This window comes from Rutilus rutilus (assembly GCF_951802725.1).
Source record: "Rutilus rutilus genome assembly, chromosome: 16".
NCBI lineage: Eukaryota > Metazoa > Chordata > Actinopteri > Cypriniformes > Leuciscidae > Rutilus > Rutilus rutilus.
In genome coordinates this window covers 29,010,579-29,029,545 of record NC_140224.1, presented here as the reverse complement: position 1 = coordinate 29,029,545, position 18,967 = coordinate 29,010,579, and the positions used below count along the sequence as shown (strand labels likewise).

The 18,967-nt window shown below is 35.3% G+C and overlaps 1 protein-coding gene across 4 annotated transcripts in view; it reads right to left on the bottom strand.

The window, feature by feature from the left end:
* Window positions 1–6,980: 6,980 nt before the first annotated feature.
* Window positions 6,981–18,967, bottom strand: part of cyth1b (cytohesin 1b) — a 65,935-nt gene continuing 53,948 nt past the window's right edge. For 3 of the 4 annotated variants that reach the window (XM_084435118.1, XM_084435116.1, XM_084435117.1), the window contains exons 4-13: window positions 17,896–17,962; window positions 17,389–17,507; window positions 14,474–14,554; window positions 14,256–14,368; window positions 13,361–13,509; window positions 12,528–12,639; window positions 10,192–10,268; window positions 10,006–10,077; window positions 9,022–9,176; window positions 6,981–8,243 (exon numbers count right to left, since the gene is read on the bottom strand). In XM_084435118.1, the coding sequence (XP_084291244.1) occupies window positions 8,165–8,243; window positions 9,022–9,176; window positions 10,006–10,077; window positions 10,192–10,268; window positions 12,528–12,639; window positions 13,361–13,509; window positions 14,256–14,368; window positions 14,474–14,554; window positions 17,389–17,507; window positions 17,896–17,962 (1,024 nt within the window). In that variant the 3' untranslated portion in view covers window positions 6,981–8,164. Of the gene's footprint in view, window positions 8,244–9,021; window positions 9,177–10,005; window positions 10,078–10,191; window positions 10,271–12,526; window positions 12,640–13,360; window positions 13,510–14,255; window positions 14,369–14,473; window positions 14,555–17,388; window positions 17,508–17,895; window positions 17,963–18,967 lie in introns of all 4 variants that reach the window. The other variant, XM_084435119.1, reaches the window with a different exon arrangement.

The window sequence follows — 18,967 nt, the reverse complement described above, 5'->3', positions numbered from 1 at the left end:
GTTTGTTGCTATCGTACCTCTTCATCCTTTGCTGTAGAAGATCAGGCATATTAAAGTGTTAGTTTCCGACATGAGTAATTCCTTCTGGAAAATCCATCTTAAGATGGTAGCTGCGGTTTGGTACATGCAAGCCGGTTATTAGCCAGGCCAAGCTGGTTATTATCTGGTCCAAGCAGGTTATTAGTTGAACCAGGCTGGTTATTAGCTGGTCTAGCAGTGACCATGCTCCAAAAACCATTCTGACCACTTTAAAGTCAGAATGAACCCTATTTACCATCTGAATACGTGTTCCTTGTCTCATTGTGAATGATTTATTGGGGGCTGTTGTTCCAAAAAAAACATGTTCGTAGTGTTTAATCAAAATATCATAACTGGACCTTCCGGTGACTTCTCTCTTGTGCCGTATTCAGGACTCTAATAATTTAATCTGATTAAACCCCGTCCCGTTCATAATTTTTGAGTGCAACGCCCAAATCTCAACATATAATCAACATAGTCCCTACACTGTAAAAAATTTCTAACCCTCCCAAATCAAAAATTTTAAGTGACCGATAACATCTAAATTTTTCAATTGGCCCAAGTGAAAATCTGTAAATTTAATTTTATAATTTACAGAATTTCACTTGGGCCAATTGAAAAATTTAGATGTTATCGGTCACTTGAAATTTTTGATTTGGGAGGGTTAGAATTTTTTTACAGTGTAGTCTACACTTTTTATTTTTCAAAAGTCTCTTACTTTCAGAAAAGAAAAGGTCCAACGCCATTTCTGTTTCATCGCAAATGTAATGGAATTGCTTGAACCAAACACTTAATAACATTATATTTTTTAAAGCATCTTTATTAGGAAGTGAAAAATAAAAACAATTGTTTATTGCTCGTGTTATCTTTCTGCATTAATGTTAACAGGTGCAACTTTTGATTTTAAAAATATATTATTAAATGTTAAAATGAACATTTAACTGAGATTAATGTCGTAGAAGTATTTGTTTATTTTTAGGTCATATTAACTAATCTAATGGAGTTAACTAATGTTAACGGTCGTTTACACCGCTCGCTCGCTCTCTCGTCTCACCTTGTGTCCTGTTTTGGTGTGTAAATCTATTTAATTACTTCAAGAACACAGTTGCGATCTGCACTCAAAATTTGAAATCCTTTTTTAGTCACTTTACTTCACATTTTTTCACAGGGGAATAATAAAAAAGATGTTTCGACTCCCAGGCCTTCTTCGGTGTGTTGAATGCTCTGATCCCTCCACCCTCTATTTAAACAATTATATTGATGTCATCAAAATTGGTCTGTTAAAATTTCTCACTCAATTAAATGTTGAACAGCAGTTATCCTCATATAATATGATCTTGTTAAATGTACACACCAATAATTTTCATGAAGCACAATACAATTTTACTCTAAGGCTGAAGCACAATAATCAAAATAATTAACCAATTAAAAATCCTTATACATCAATCCAGGTAACCACATCATATACATAGCAGTGAAAGACCTAATGATTGAAGTCATCAGAAATACATATACTGTATATCACCACCTCTACGTGATCCCAAGACTTCATTATCAAACACTTGGAATGTTTTGGGATAGAGGAATTAATAGGATCATGTTGAGGAGATTTTATAAATAAAGCGAGAAGCATTTTGGATTCATAAATGGAAATCACTGGCTCCTAACAGCATGAATGAAGAATTAGAGTTGTTGATTATATGAGAGATCTAGATCACTACATGATTTTTACAAGTGTCATATAATAAATTAAATATTCAAAGTGTAAAGGTCAGTGTTGGTTAATGACGATGTATTTCTGATGACTTCAATCATTAGGTCTGATGTGGTTACCTGGATTGATGTATATGGCTTTTTAATTTGTCTAATTGGTTAATTATTTTGATTATTGTGCTTAGTGTAAAATTGTATTGTGCTTCATGAGAAGGATTGGTGTGTGCGTTCAACAAGATCCTATTATATGAGGATAATTGCTTTTGAACATTTGATTGAGTGAGTGATTTTTAACATTGACCAATTTTGATGACATCAGTATAATTGTTTAAATAATGGGTGGAGGGATCAGAGCATTCAACACACTGAAAAAAGCCTGCGAGTCGAAACATGTTTTATTATTCCCCTGTGAAATAAAGCGACTAAAAGGATTTCTAAATTCGAGTGTGGATCACAACTGTATTCGTTAACTAATGTTAACACACAAAACCTAATTGTAATGTTTGACTACCATACCAGCTACCATCTCAAGCCAGGTTTTCCAGCAGGGATGGGTTGGTGGTATCGGGTATTGTGTGCATTTTGAAGCATAAATTAGCCATTCGCATGAAATGCTATGACGGTAGTTGCCTTAAGCAAACAAAAACAGAATTCAGCATTTTCTTCCGCTTCCAAACAAATGACTTGGCTCTCTTGCGCTCAGTATAGTCAGACTTTCCCCGAAAATGGATATACAAAACCTCGGCCTGCCAGACAGTGGGTTCTTAAGAATGCACATTGTCACTCCAGTGGTTCCTTCAACCCAAATCCTCGTCACACAGCCCAGCGTGGAGCTAGCATGGCCAGACCACAGCATGAATCTGGCCATTGCAGTGCTGTCGGGCACAGACTGCTCAGCAGACTTCAGCTGCACTGGCATTGACCTCCGTGAGCCCTCCGCCGTCAACATCTGGAGGCCGTTACGGCTGTTTTTCCTGCGTGCCGTACCATTCCTGCTCTTTCCTCCGTTTGATTGCAAACATGCTCTATCTCACTCGCTAAATGTCACGATTTAAGATTGTTATTTCCCTTTGGGCCTCTGGTATTAACAAAATGAGTCCGTCTCATTGAAAGTAAATATGAAAAATTAAACAAAGTTGAAAGACCTCTAGCATGCAGAAAGCACAGCAGAATTGTGTTCCTTTCTGTGTGTTTAATTAAACATTTTATGCTAATTTGATCCTTTTTTTTGATAATATAGCAATATAGTTATTGTTATAGTTATCTTTTTTGGTTATTGTTCTTGGTGTGAATGGGCCTTAAAGGGGATTTTCAATGGATGTATGAAGTCAGGTTCACACAGGTGTTCATGAACCAAAAAGTGTCCACATACCTTTTTTCCTCCTTTTCAATGCTATATCAATTGTTTATGTGCTTTTCTTTGAATGGATATCTGTTGTGTTGTATTTTTATTTATTTATTTTTTAATGCTCTTTTTTTAAGGTCTGCTAAATGCATAAATGTCAATGTAATTCCAACCTAGGGTCCTTTGCACCTTGACCTCAAGCCAAACACCCCCCCACCCCATCAGAAGCCTTTTTCCCCTTGGTCGAACACTGTTAAAGTTAGAGCTTATTTAGAGATATCAGCCGGATGGCTTAGTGCAGGCGCTAATGGATCCAAGGTTGTATCTCGTAAATTACCCCACTAATAATGCCCAGAATGGTACCAAAGTTCTACAGTAGTACAAATAGGTTCTGTACTCATAAAACAAGGCATTGGAAAGTTTGTAAGTACATCAGGAGTTTATTTAAATAACACTTGCCTGATAGCTTATGCTACTGCTAACCCGGACGTCGTGGTCACTTCCGTGATTTGGGAAAAGCCCATAAAAGTCCTTTGCAAAACTCACAAGTGTAAAGGTCCATGCCTCGTGATTCGGTGATTCGGTGATTCGGTGGCTCTGAATTGTCAAAACACAATTCAAATGCTTGCTACGGATGCGAAAAATGCCGAAAATCGAACCTGATCCGAACCTGAACCTCAGTACAGAACCTATTTGTACTACTGTAGAAGTTTGGTACCATTACAGGCATTGTTAGTGGGGTAATTTACGAGATACAACCTTGGATCCATTAGCGCCTGCACTAAGCCATTTGGCTGATATCTCTTAATAAGCTCTAACTTTAATAATGTTCAACCAAGGGAAAAAAAGCTTCTGGTGGGGTTGGGTGGGTTGGGTGTTTTGCTCGAGGTCATGGTGCAAAGGACCCTAGGTTGAAATTACTCCGAACCATCCCTTTAATTGTCCAAACGTGGGGGGCCACTCTAGTATTCTTGAACAGAATTCTGAAGATTTTATTCCGAAATCATTTCAGAAAAGTGCGTGTGTCACTTTCCAGGAAGAATTCTTCTGCAATCTGTTTTGAATTTCTCGTGCTCAGTGACTTAGTCACACTTCAGGAGAAATGAACTTTCGAAAATTCCAGTCACTAAAAATGACAATGAACTTCAATCTCAAAATATAAAGTCTTAATGTAATATGGTTTGCAGTCCAATAAGCAGGTTTGTCCTCTGTAGTTCTCACTCTGCCCTCTAGTGATTATTCAAGTACATTACGCTTAAAACAGAGAAATGTTTTTAAATAGTGGTGTTTTTCAAAGTAAACATCACTATTACTACTTATACTGAGTACTAACCTGTGCTACTGACATTAATGATACCTCAAATTGTGCAGCTTATTGAAATTATTTAGAGAATGTACAAATATTTTTTTTACTTGTAGCATTATGTAGGTTTTCATGCACACTACTGTTCGTAATCTTGGGGTCAGTACGATTTTTCTTTTTTTTTAAGAAGAACTCAATACCTCAATACCTTTTCATACATGAAAGAATCCTGAAAAAAAATAATCATGGTTTCCAAAAACACATTAAGTAATGGCTGCCAAAAATGCAGCTGTCATCACAGGAATAAACTGCATTTGTATTTTTATTTTCAGATGGAAGTGGGAATGCATATCTGGGATTTGTACACGAGGCACTTGCAAATATCGACGGTTTTGAAGAGGACTGGCATTGTGGGCCTCAGCCAGCGTCCCAGGCAGCTCCAGTGATGACCACTCAACTAATCAGCTCTGTGCTATTATATTTAATAACATTCATTCTGATCTAACAACCTCATGGTTTGGAGAAAATGCATGTAAAACCAGAACAAAGAATTTACTATATGTATGAAAGTATGATGGATATGTATCTGTTAGCAACATGGCAGATATGAACGTTTGGCCATCAGTGTGATGTGCATCTAACATTTATGTACATATTTTAGTTAATTTAATTTTTTTTCTGTAAACCATTTGTATTATTTTGTCACTTTGATAAGATGCTGTTTAACAAAAAACCTTTCCATTTCTGATTTCTTTCCGTTGTGCTTTTTTTACTACATTGTTTTGGTTGAAAATGGCAGAAGCAGTTCATTAATATTGATTTCATTAATAAGGTCAATAAGTTGAACTCGGGAACGCAAAGTGATGCGGTTTGAGTCGTGCGCATTTCAGCAACCCTTCGTTACCTCGGCTGAAAATATCCAAACCATCAAGGCTGAGTGCCTTAATAAGTTTAAGAATTATTTTAATGAAAAATTGTCTTTTTCCAAACCTGCATGAATTGAATTTCTTGGGACTCAAAAGGACAACATTCACTACTGATGTAATGAGAGAGATTTTAGTATTCCACTTTCCACTATTCATTCAGGTTTTAAATGACATGAGGTGCGAGTATCTGAATGTTCATTTTTAGGTGAACTATCCGTTTAATACTCCAGTGCTAGTTATACATGATTACTGAAATATGACTTTTATTAATAATTAGTACAGAAGAGTTCTTGGGAGAGCTTCAAAACCTGACCAGGCTTTAACGTTTACACAAGCCTTTACACATTAGGCATGGGATGGATTTGAGTACCTTTGTATTAATTTGTAACATTTCATGACTGATTTATTTTACTTGTTTAAAGGGAATATTACAGTATTATTTTAACAGAGTCGGTTTGCGAAGTTGTTTTGATTTTGGTTCCAGTGTGCATGGAGGAAGAGCTTTTTATATATATATATACTTCACTGGATTTAAATGTCATGATTGCTAGTGTTTGGGAGCGACTAACATAGATGGAAACGGTACTGTTTAAAAGCATGTATCTCTTACAGACTGATGCTACCTGAGTAAGATGAGGCCTTAAAACCACTTCATCCAACGCACAAGAACTTACAAAATGGACAAAAACAAAATGGACAAAAACATTCTGTACCATATGAAGGCACAGTGTTTATTGTCATTGTATAAATTGTTTTTAAGAATAAAAGGCTTATACAGTCATGGCTGAGTGAGTTATTTGATGTGAAATACAGATGCGTGACCTTTATTTTTGGTATCATTTTGCCTGGTTGTTCAAATTAAGTCATTTGTTTTTAGTAAATGGCCTTATTTGTTTCCAAGTGTTGCTAGCCTATGTTACGATATAAACCGGGTTGAATTTTGCCTGGTTGTTCAAATTAAGTCATTTGTTTTTAGTAAATGGCCTTATCATTTATTTCCAAGTGTAGCTTTTGTAACGATATAAACCGGGTTGAATTTTGCCTGGTTGTTCAAGTTATTTGTTTTTAGTAAATGGCCTTCATTTATTTCCAAGTGTAGCTTTTGAAACGATATAAACCGGGTTGAAAATCAGCAATGTCGATAGTATATGTAAATGAACAACGTTTACCCATTCTCCGTGTTCCCTGGACCGAGAAATTCACGTTTAACAGCTTCAGCGGCCTTCAGGGCTTTCGTGGAAACACCCGTTCCTTTCAGTTTTTCCCTTCCGTTTGGCACAAAACTGTGTTCGTGTAGTCATCCAGTTTGAAATGTTGCCTACAAACACGGTTTTCAGATTTTCTGTAGCGGTGTTCTCTCCATATTTACAGTTCCTTGTAGCCTTTAGCCACCTTGTATTTCCTACTACAACGTGCTGGATCCTTCACTGGGAACCAAAACTAACTTGTTCCCGCTAAAAGTTTACTCTGAATTCTTGACACTGGGAACCAGTCGACACCATTATGACAAAGTTTGCTGAGAATTTCCTACTAAAGCAAAGTGGTATTTGACTCTGGGTGCATAATGGGTGTTGGAAGTTTTCCTACCATTAGGCAAAAGGGACGACACCAGCCTTTTTTCTCCGGTTTCTTTAATCAGGCAACATAGATTTCAAGAAAGAAAATAAAAAAAGCCTTTCTACTGCATAGGCAGCCAAGTTTTATTGAAAGCCCATTTTGCCAGTGGTGAAACCACACAAATTAAAGACTGGGAAATAAAAATAATTGATAAAATAAAATGTAAAAAAAGTTATTTGTAAAGCTCAAACTTTTTTTATTGTAAGCACAAGGTTACATTGCAATGGTGAAATAAACTTTTCGTCACCCTGTTTACTTTAGCACAAAGTATATTTTGACAAAAAATAAAACAACCTATATGTTTAAATATTTACAGCATTGATAAATTAGCATTTAAGAGTTTTCTCTCAATTATCAGTGCATATAAAGCAACAAAAAAAGTTTTTTTGTTTGTTTTTTTTGTGGGGGGCCTTCATGAGTTAATTTAACCAATGCATTTAATGTGGTAAAATACAAAACATAGTAAAAAATAAACTCTCAAGTCAGTAGTTTAATTTTTGACATTGTTCCATAAACATGAACCAAACTTACTGAAATGTTTTGGGATTTCACAGTCGTTCAAGGCCACCTATGAGATCAGTGAACAATGTAAATGTCCTGATATTTTAAATAAAACTGTTTAAGCTAAATAAACAGAATCAAAATAAAAAATATATTTTCATTTCATGTTCATGAATCAGAAGCACTCAACTTCAGGTTTTAGGACAGTATTACATAGACTGAAAGACAAACTTTGGCAAAATGTGAAAAAATGTCTAGCCAACAAACAAAAAGTATAAATATGACAGCAGATCAGAAATGATTAGAAAAACAGTGAGATAGTCAAACAAAACAAGGCCAAAACCCTCCCAGATATTTACAGTACATAGCAGTGTAAAAATAGGTGCACAATTAGCATTTTATATGTATCAAAGCACAGAAAGGAACGGTCATGTCTTCAGCAAGCTTAGAAAAGGTCAACGAGACGCCACATTCAGTCAGACCTGCTGATTTGAGATGATAATGTACGTGAGTGCACGGTAATGTTCGTTCATGAGATTTAAACGTATAAATGTCAGACAACCTCCAAGAAAGCCAACTGCACTGACAACCTTCAAAACTCAAGGTCATTCCTGAGATAAAAATTGCTCCTATCCAGCATTATGGCTTCCGTTTTATCATTCGCCCCTTTTCCAGGTCCATGTCTTAACATCCTCTTTGTGGCCTTGAAGCGGAGATCCATCAATGCAGCCTTGAGCGGTTCTACTGTCTCTTCAAAGATGAAGCTTTCTTCTTCCTGGCAGCGAGCATCTCATAGAAAGGGTCTCTGCTTATGGCAGCCCTGGAGAGAATGAGAAAGGAACATTTTGGTTAAAAAAAAAATAAATAGCCTGCTCACTACTGAGCTATCTAGGAAATTCACACCATTACAAACTATTTTTGCTATTATATCACATGCACAAAATTATGAGAATTAAGAGCTATTTTAGTATTATTTTTACAGTATTTATTAATATTTTGAATTAGCTTTTTTATTTTCAGTAAAAATTTTCAGTTTTCAAGTTTTGTGCTTTTGTGATTTTTGTTCGTTGTTTGAAATACTTCTTTTTAGCTTTTCATTTTTATTTCATTTTTTAGTGTTTCTATTTAGTTGTATTTTTATATTTTATGTTTAGCTGTATTTTTAGTTCAGTTTTAGTAATGTTAGTACTTCAACAAACTTTATTTCAATTAGTTAAAAAAAAATTCAGGTTTTTCCATCTAATCTTATTTTATTTCAGCTAACTTCAAATAACGAAAACGATTTTAAGTTTAGGTTTAGACAATGTATCTTTTGTATTTGATGTTCATTATTGATGCATTAAAAAAATCTAATCAATAGATTCAGCTGAAGTATCTGACATAAATGGACAGCAATGTGTTTAATAGTGAAAAAGAAAACAATATGCACTCATAAAGATAAAACATGCCACTAAAGATTCAGGAATGTTAACGTTTCTGAAACTTTATTTCAAGCCTTTGAATTTAAGTTGCAACTGGGTTTAGGACCAATCTGTGTCAAAATGATAACCCTGTGCATATTAAAAATTCTATCAGAGCAAGATGAGAGGAGGACTTACTTGATGCTTTTGATCCACTCTTCTTTCTCCTCTGTTGTTGGCGCTGAGATGCGGTAGAATGTGTGGTTTCCTTCCACAACCCGTCCATCTGCTTCAGTCTTGCATGCTTTGATGACCTGATCCTTGTTGTCTGGGATGAAGAGTTCAAAGCAGTTCTGTGTGTAGAGAGCTACTTTAGAAAAGGCTTTTATATTTTACTGGAGCAAACCGAGGTTACGAGAACAGTGGCGCCAGTGTATGAGAGTGATTTTAGCAACCCGTAACCTTTGTGCTAATCACAACCGCCCACATTTTCAAAATCATCTCGATAGAGCTCCGGGGGTCAACAATGGGATGCAACGAGGAAAAGGAACAACCGTGCCAACATTAAACAAATAAATAAAATGTAATATTTATAAAAAAAATAAAAATAATAATAATAATAATCATAATAATAATAATAAATATATATTATTATCATATATATATTATATATATATATATTATTATTATTATTATTATTATTATTAATTATATATATATATATATATATATATATATATATATATATACACATATATATACATATATAATATATATATAAAAAAAATTATAAATATTTTATTTTATTTATTTGTTTAATGTTGGCACGGTATATACAATATTAACAACAACACAATTTAAAAGGAGAGAACAAACTGAATAAAATAATAAATTAATTGATAAATAAATAACAGAAATACCAATAAAACTTAAAAGGGTTATTATATTAATCAAAATATAAAAAATAAAAAGCACAGAATGCTAATTAACCCACTGTTTCAAAAAATATATACAAATAATAAATAAATACAGTTAATAGTAAAACTTAAAAAGCAAGAATAAAAATCAAACAAAGTAAAAAAAATAAATAAATTAATACTAATCAACTTCTCAACCACCATGACTAATACAAAGTAACTGAAACGTGATGAAATATAGATGGGAAAGCACGAGAAAGCTTACTGGCTTCTTGGAGTCATCCACTTCCCTAATACTGAGATTTTCCAGAGGAATGATCCCTCTTGGCTCTTTATCCTGAAAACAGAGGCAGAAGAGGAAACACATGTGACCACAGTAGAGCACGACGGATGAGTTATATTACCACTGGATCATTCAATCACTGAACTTCACCGAAGCAGGTTTACGTACAGTGGTGTATTCAAAATAATACAGACAGTTGTCGGTCAAGATGAACCATCTCCTTTTCCACGTCTTCACCCGTCCACCTGTGGATCAGACAGTATGTTAAGAACGCCGTCGCTGAGAGGTCTGTATATGAGTAAAGAATAATTGTGGTGAGCAGCAGAGACACATGGCAAGGTGAGGACTGAGGCACAGCAGACAGACACATGTGGGAACTCACATGAGCAGATGGACAGCTAAAAGGGCTCATCAAAAATACACAGTTAGCCCAAAACCACTGAATCAGGCACAAGCTTAAGGTGTTAGTGACCAAATTAGTAAGAGAATGCGTTATCAAATGAGCCTTATATAAAATAAATCCCAGAATGTAGGAATGGATGCAAGTCTCTCTTTTCTAAGGCACAGGATCAGACTATGAGATCTAACTTTACGAACAATAGCAGTCATTAATATATATCACAAATGCTGTAAATAACTAAATGAAAATATTTACAAAAAATTTAAATTTAAATTTAAATGCATTAAATTCTAAAACTGGTAATAAACAGAATAATAATAATAAAAATTATAATTATTCTTATTTTTTTATCATCAATAATAATACAAAATTTAAAGTATGGATAAAAAAAAAAAAAATAATAATAATAACAACAATCAAACTTAAAAAATAATCCTATTATTATTATTGAACTTAAAAGTGATAAAAATAAAAAACGAAAATATAAAAAAGTACAGCATGTTAATCAAACAACTAAATAATAATAATAAAACTTAAAAAAATACTACTATTATTATTATTATTATTATTATTTAGTGATAACTAAGTGATTTTCTCTGTGATAAAGTGATAAAACAAAAAATAAAAATATAAAATTACCGCATATTAATCAAACGTTAATCAAAGTATGTTAACTAAATAATAATAATAATAATAATACTTAAAATAAAAACTAAAAGTCTGACAAATGAACTACTCAACCATCATGACTTTTTCTATTGTTATTCTTCCATCATTTTACATGTAATTATAAACTGCACATATATCAGCTGTAAATCATCTCCTACAGTTCCTGTGCTTTCCCTGTTGTAGGCAAACACAGTCACACATCTATTTCTTGTATGTGTATGCAGCATGTAAAGACTGCAGAGCAGGCAGTGCTTCAACTGACCACATGTGCGCAGTAGAGACCAATAAACATTTGAACAGACAAGTTGATCTCCAAGAAGATGGAGAAAGCTGGCTGAGAGTCTCACAAACATCATGAGCACGGCACAACAGCGCAGCGACACCACACCAGTTTAAACTCAAATGAAGCAAATTTCATTTAGATGAAATGAAATATCTGTTAAATAAAATTTAAAAAATGACAAACAAAAGGAGTAAATGAAAGCGCAAAGCACCTGGAAGCATAGCTTAATGAGCTAGCTAAGAAAACCAGTACATACCTCCTGAAGAAACACAACAAACGTGGAAAGAAAGAAAACAATGAAATTAACCATGAAAATCTGAAAAATATCGTAACAAAAAAACTGTAATAAAATACTTGTGTGTGTCAGCCTGGTGTAAAATCCAGGCTGAGCTGAAATATAAGCAGCATGCAGATAAATAAGGATGTTGCATCAGCTATTTTAGATTAGCTTTGGAATATAAAGCATTTGGCCCCGTGCTTCTTGGCTATTACGTTACACAATGGAAGACTTTCAATTCACAGCTCTGATTAAATCAAATAAATCAACTTTTTAAGTTCATGAGACACTGGGGCATGAGAAAAATACACTGCCTGGACAAAAAAATAAAACAATAATTTAGATTTAAATAGAAAAATGCTTAAGAGTCCATGATTGGATCATCATTGCAGTGATTATTATGTTTTTAGCATGTTATATGTTTGGCAACTTTTCATTTCTTGAACAACCATGTAGGAAGACACATCACGGCCATATTTCAGGATGACAATGTCAAGATTCATCAGGCTCAATGGTTGGGAGTGAGCATGAAGGATCATTTTCACACATGAATTGGCACCTCTGAGTCCAGACCATTCATTGAAAGTCATTGGGATGTGCTGGAGGAGACTTTGTGCTTTGTGAAGAGTGCTTGACTCTTGCATTGTCAACATAAGAACTTGACCAAAACATTTTTTTGATCAATTTTTGGTCAAGATCTCGTAACATAATAATCACTGCAATAATGATACAATCATAGACTCTTAAGCATTTGCCTATTTAAATCCATACAGCCACTTTTTTTTTTGGCTGAGCAGTGTATATAGGGCCTGTTAAGGGCCATGTATCGTTCAGACTTTCTTCTTTATCTTCTGAACAGACAAACGCTCACTCACCCAGTTTTAGCAGCCAGCCCTCGCGGTCTGGGTTAAAGAACGTGTGCGTGAGGTCGTTGCCGTCGTCTTCAGGTATCTTGAAGGGCTCGTTCTTAATGCTCTCGTACAGGTTCTGCAGGAGTGTTTAATTTGAGTTCTAGTACTTCAAACACTTCAGCACTACAAGCATAAATTTTAACAAAAATACATTGAAAAAATAAATGGCTTAAATCTGTCAATGATCAGTCAAAAGCAGTTAAAATAAAAATGTAAAACATATACATACATATATATGTTTTTGAAAGAAATCTCTTATGCTCATCAAGCCTGTATTTGATCAAAAATACAGAAAAACAGTAATATTGTTAAATATTATTGCAATTCAAAATCATGGTTTTCTATTTTAATATACTTAGAAATATTATTTATTTCTGTGATGCAAAGCTGAATTTTCATCAGCCATTAATCAGAATGATTTCTGAAGGATCATGTGACACTGAAGACTGGAGTAATGGCTGATGAAAATTAAGTATATTAAAAAAAGAAATCCATTATTTTAAAATAGTAATGATATTTCACAATATTTCTGCTTTTTTCTGTATTTTTGTTTATATAAATGCAGCCTTGGTGAGCACAAGAGACTTAAAACACACACACACACATACATACATATACATATATATATACACACACACATATACAGTACTGGTCAAAGTTTGGAAACATTACTATTTTCTATGTAAAAAATAAAACCTAAAAGTGATAATTATTAAAATAAAATAATTATATAACATTAAAATATATAAAACAACAACAACAACAACAACAACAAAACCTGGGTGTGGGACACTGACCCTGAGCAGGTCTTCTGGCAGATCTCCGCCATCATTGATGCCTCTGTTCATGCAAAAGAATCGATCTGCAGACGGCTTGTCCTTCACGTTAGGGTTGTGCAGACTCGTGTTCAACATGATGATTGCGAATGAAAGCACATAACATGTATCTGCAAAGGAAATTGAGAAACCTCAGCATTCAAATTTTTAAACGAGTTTTTTTTTCTACCAACACTCAGGACAAAAACTCTCAGCTGTTGATTTGTGACAAACAACAGGCTTGTGTGATATATATTTAATCTGAATCATAATCAGAGTTTACATGGAGGAACTGGCCCAAATGTAGAGAATTAATTGATGTCCAAACGCAGGAGCTATGCTAATGTTCTTGTACAGACATGCTGAGAAACAGTTAGTGCCAAAGAGTGCTCGACCAAATGTTGCTTGCATTTCTAATCCTCTCACAGGCCCTAAAAAGTGAGTGGGTGTGGGTGTAGGGAAATTACAGAGGCACTCTGGGGTAAAAAGCAGTTTTGGTTAAACGACGTACAGCTATTATCACTTAGGGTGTACTCACTTTTGTTGCCAGCTATTTTGACAATAATGGCTGTATGTTGAGTTATTTTCAGAGGACAGTAAATATATACTGCTATACAAGCAGCACAATGACTACTCTAAAATATATCCAAGTTTCATTTCTATAGTATTGTCCCTTGAGAAGATATACTAAAATGTTTGCTGAAATGTGAGGGGTCTACTCACTTTTGTGAGATACTGTATATAAACAAAACATCATATTATTTTTTGCTTTGGTGTTGAAAATTATTAAATCTCAGTTATTTTTGATATTGTTAAAACCCTATTGCAAAGCAATCAGATTACACACACACACACACACACACACACACACACAAACCTGTGGATTGAAAGACACCAGGATTGCATTGACAGTAACGCTGGGCAAAAGCCTCCATCATTCGATCAATTTTCTGAGCTTCACCCGGTAACCGGAAACTCCATAAGAACTGTCTGCATGGAGCATGGGAAGAAATTACCTCAATTTATGAGATCACAATGACATGAAGATATCAAATAAATTTATGCTGCATAATCTACAGATCTATATTTTGTCACCTGAGTGCCTGAACCAGGTTGAGGTCTGTAAATTCATGAAGCTCCACAAAGGCATGAAGAACCTGAATATTGAATTCATCCCTTGGAAAAAAAGATGAAAATTAATTAAATCAACAGGAGATTCATTCTTAGATCAACAGCAATGACGTTACAGAGAGATCTGGAGAAAAGACTCCTTCAGGAAATACCAATGCAGACAAGGCAGAAAACGAATATCGTTAAGAAATTTCATGAGACGTATGAGCTAAATTAATTACAGAAATTTGTGAAGAAAAGGCAGATAAAAAGCAGATGTGCCACTGAAAATCATGTCTACTGTTATAAAACATGCGGTGTTCACAGTGTGAACGGAATTACGGCTATGATCCTCCTCTCAGACGTCTCCAATGGGCATTAAATCCCACAGGGGGATTACGGCTGGGATTACCGTCCGTGTGTAACTAGCCCTTTCTTCAATGAGGAAATGGGGCATGTCGATAATATCAACGAGCTGTGAATGCATTAACCCACTTTGGGGGTCTGTCCATTAAGCTCTATACTCTTACACTCCTTCATCCTGCTCTGCACTGCCGTGACCACACTTCAGAGATGATCCCGGGATTCACCATTGATTTTCCTCAGGTGACAGAAAATAATGCGTTTGCATTTATGCGAGTGTGCATTTGGAGAAATAGTGTTATTGACTGATTAAAGGGATGGTTTGGAGTAAAATCAACCTAGGGTCCTTTGCACCATGACCTCGAGCCAAACCACCCCCCCCCCCCAGAAGCCTTTTTTCACTTGGTCGAACATTACTAAAATTAGAGCTTATTTAGAGATATCAGCCGGATGGCTTAGTGCAGGCGCTAATGGATCCAATGATGCATCTCGTAAATTACCCCACTAATAATGCCCAGAATGGTACTAAACTTCTACAGTAGTACAAATAGGTTCTGTACTCATAAAACGAGGCATTGGAAAGTTTGTAAGTACATCAGGAGTTTATTTAAATAACACTTGCCTGACGGCTCATGCTACTGCTAACCCGGACGTCGACGTCACTTCAGTGGTTTGGGAAAAGCACGTAAAGGTCCTGGCAGAAAGCAATGCATAAGGATGTAGTGTAACGGCGAATTATTATTTTTTCCAAAGTGTTAACAACAATAATTGTTGCAAACTGGTACTACCAACAAAATATTAGTGCATTCCTGGAACTGGGCGTCGTTACACTACATCCTTATGCATCGCTTTCTGCCAGGACTTTTATGTGCTTTGAGTGAGTGTCCACTAATTTAACCAACAGTGTAAACAAGATGTAAATAAGAGATTCATTAAGCAATCAATACAGCTTTTTTTATTATAACAGATGTTTTTTGCGAGAGTGCAGAAATCAGTTATTATAAAGGGAGGCTCTTCTCTTGCTTTCTGTTTATTACCCATTCACAATCTGATTACAAGTTTAGATTTTTCAGTACACTGCAACGTTTCTGGATTGACAATCGTATTTAAATGCACGACTGAATCGGAAACTGCGACGACTGACAGTGATTAGAAAACCAACAGACAAGAATTTTGTTTTAAATACTTAATTCAACAGTTTTTGCTTTGGTGCTGAAATTGGTAAAGAAAACCACAACATTTGACTGGTATAGGTACAGACTAGATTACAATTCTATCATTATTATTCATGAAAATGAGGATTGAGTAAATAAAATGGCAGAATGTTCATTTTTGGGTGAACTACCCCCCTCAAATTTTAGTGCAATTGCGCATATCTATAATTACACAGAGAAAGGAAAATAATCCTCCCCATGCAGACACGCACAAACTATATACCTTTCCTTCCTGCTCTGAAAGGTCCCTGGTGGCCTGGCACTGACATTGAATTTCAGTCCATCAATAAAAGCGTAAGCTGACCCTTACTGCAAAACAGCACTTTCACATGGGCACAGGCCATCTTGATGCAGTAGATAATGGCCTTTGACAGACTACTGCGGTCAGTGAGGACCAGCTCACGATCGGTGATGTCATCCTCCCTTGAGCTCCGATTAGAGACATAGCAAATTCAGAACCTTAACAAAGCCAAAATCTGTTTAACTTCCACTAACCTAGTTACGCTCAATGGTAAATTATGTTTGAAAGAACGTGACAGTATATTAAGGCCATGTAGGTTGCATGTAGTCTTGCATAGCCAGAACTTTGACTAAACATCTGGTACACAATGCAGCTTATCCTGGGTCAGGAAACACCCACTTAGACAGGAAGAGGCCGTCTGACCAAACAAATTGATTAGTTGCTTTACATATTGAAAAAGACAGGGAAAAAGCTAAATTGACTGCTGACAACTGCAAAACCAATCTGGGATCAGTGAGATTGGTTTAATGTTTTTGAAAGTCTTCTATGCTCACAAAGGTTTCATTTATTTGATCAAAACTAGAATAAAAACAGTAATCCAATTATATATATATTATATATATATATATATATATATATATATATATATATATATATATATATAATTTAAATTACTGTTTATTATTTTAATATATTACACATTTAATTTATTCCTGTGATGGCAAAGCTGAACTTTCAGCATCATTACTCCAGTCTTCAGTGTCACATGATCCTTCAGAAATCTGATATGCTGATTTGGTGCTCAAGAAACATTTCAGAAATGATTCCAACATTATCAATGTTGGAAACTGTGATACATTTTTTCAGGATTCTTTGACAAATAGAGAGTTCAAAAGAACAGTATTTATTTGAAATTGAAATCTTTTGTAACATTATAAATGTCTCACTTTTGATTGATGCATTAAAAGTGACAGACATTTAATGCATCCTAAAAATCTTCCAGACCCCAGAAATCCTGGATATCTAGACTTCAGGAGTTTTTATGGACCAGCAGCATTTTTCAGTGCAGAACTTGTTCTTACCTTTCACCCAGATAATCTCCGATGGCTGTCTTGTTGAGGCCCTCACCCTTGTAGAGGAATTGAGCAATATCTTCACAAGTGTTCTTCAGCAATTCATTCTCTATGAGGAACTGAATACCCTGAGAAAAATACAACATTCAGTATAAAGAACATCCTACAGGCACGCATTATAATAGCAGTTTCCTGTTGGTAAAGTACATTAAAAATCTCTTTCCTTTACTCTTTTCCTGCTCTCTGAACTTTAGCCTATGAGTTTGGATTCTGCTGGATCTATGGAAATGAATTGGAAATGGTGTGGTTGCATAATGCTTGGTGACAAAACTTGTGTGATTATGATAATTTGTGCCTCCACACAAGATCAAAGGTTTAAAAATGCAAAATGGAAGTGCCTTTTATGTAATGGAGATCATCTTCTTTGTCAAAGCATATCAGGTAATGGCTATGATTTAGAAAACGTCACAATATTTCAATAGAGGCTTCATGCATTTCACCCCAATGCTTGTTTACCTTTTTGGGATCCATGTTAAATTTCTTGCGGCCCATAGCAATCTGTTTATTCCGCTGCATGTTTATTCTGCAAACACAGAAAGACGAGGGCTTTATTAGCGCTGGGTAGGTTCTTTCGACAGCTGTAAACTAAAGCTAAATCTCTGGGAATGTACAACACCTACAACTCACACGCCATGTCAGGGCTTCATAATGACATCATTACTATCCACTCAGCCAAATGCACTCTTAGATGGTGGTGTGACGTACAATTAGAAGCCACAGCCTGTAAAAGGGGCCACACACTACTGTACCTTCCATTGTGGCCATGTGACATGACTTAAGGGGGAAGAGGAACAAAGAACGACAGAAGAATTTCATAAAAGGAGGGGAACACTTTCTGAAAATGGCTTTCTTCCATCACAATGGCTCTCATGTGAATCAAAGTGGGCATTCCTGTGAAGTGTTCGGTGGGATCCCAGTGGGATCATGCGTCATGTATAATGAATGGGCCAGAAAGGCTGATTCAGTTTGATGTATATTCTGAGAGCAATTCTGTTTGGTCTGGGAATATGGGTCAATGCAGTCAGAGAGTATGAGGGGTCATTCACAGAATGCAGTTTTGCATTAAGACAAGGGCAGTGGAATGGAAAAACGCAAGTTCTCAAGACACGTTTTTTAATGTTACCACGAAATCAAATATATATATATATTTTTTTAATGGAATATTGCTGTATTTGTTTTAAATGACTTATCCGTGCCCATTATTATTATTATTTTTATTAATGTGCCCTCTTAATCTTTAATCAAAATAAGCCCTCTTGCAACGTCATCTCTTCTCTTCTCTGAGGACGCGTTTACTAGCGTGAGGACGGGACAAACTGTCACTCACATGAGATCATAGCAATAGAGGATAACAATGATCCAATCAATTCCCGATGGACAAAATCAAGAAGCGCTAGGGCTGGGCGATAAAACGATAATGATAATTATCGCGATATAATTTTTCTCGATAAAACGATATCAAGAGTTCGATAAATGTTCGATAATGTTTATGCGCCAAAAGCGGAACGAAACTCATTTGAACCGCGCG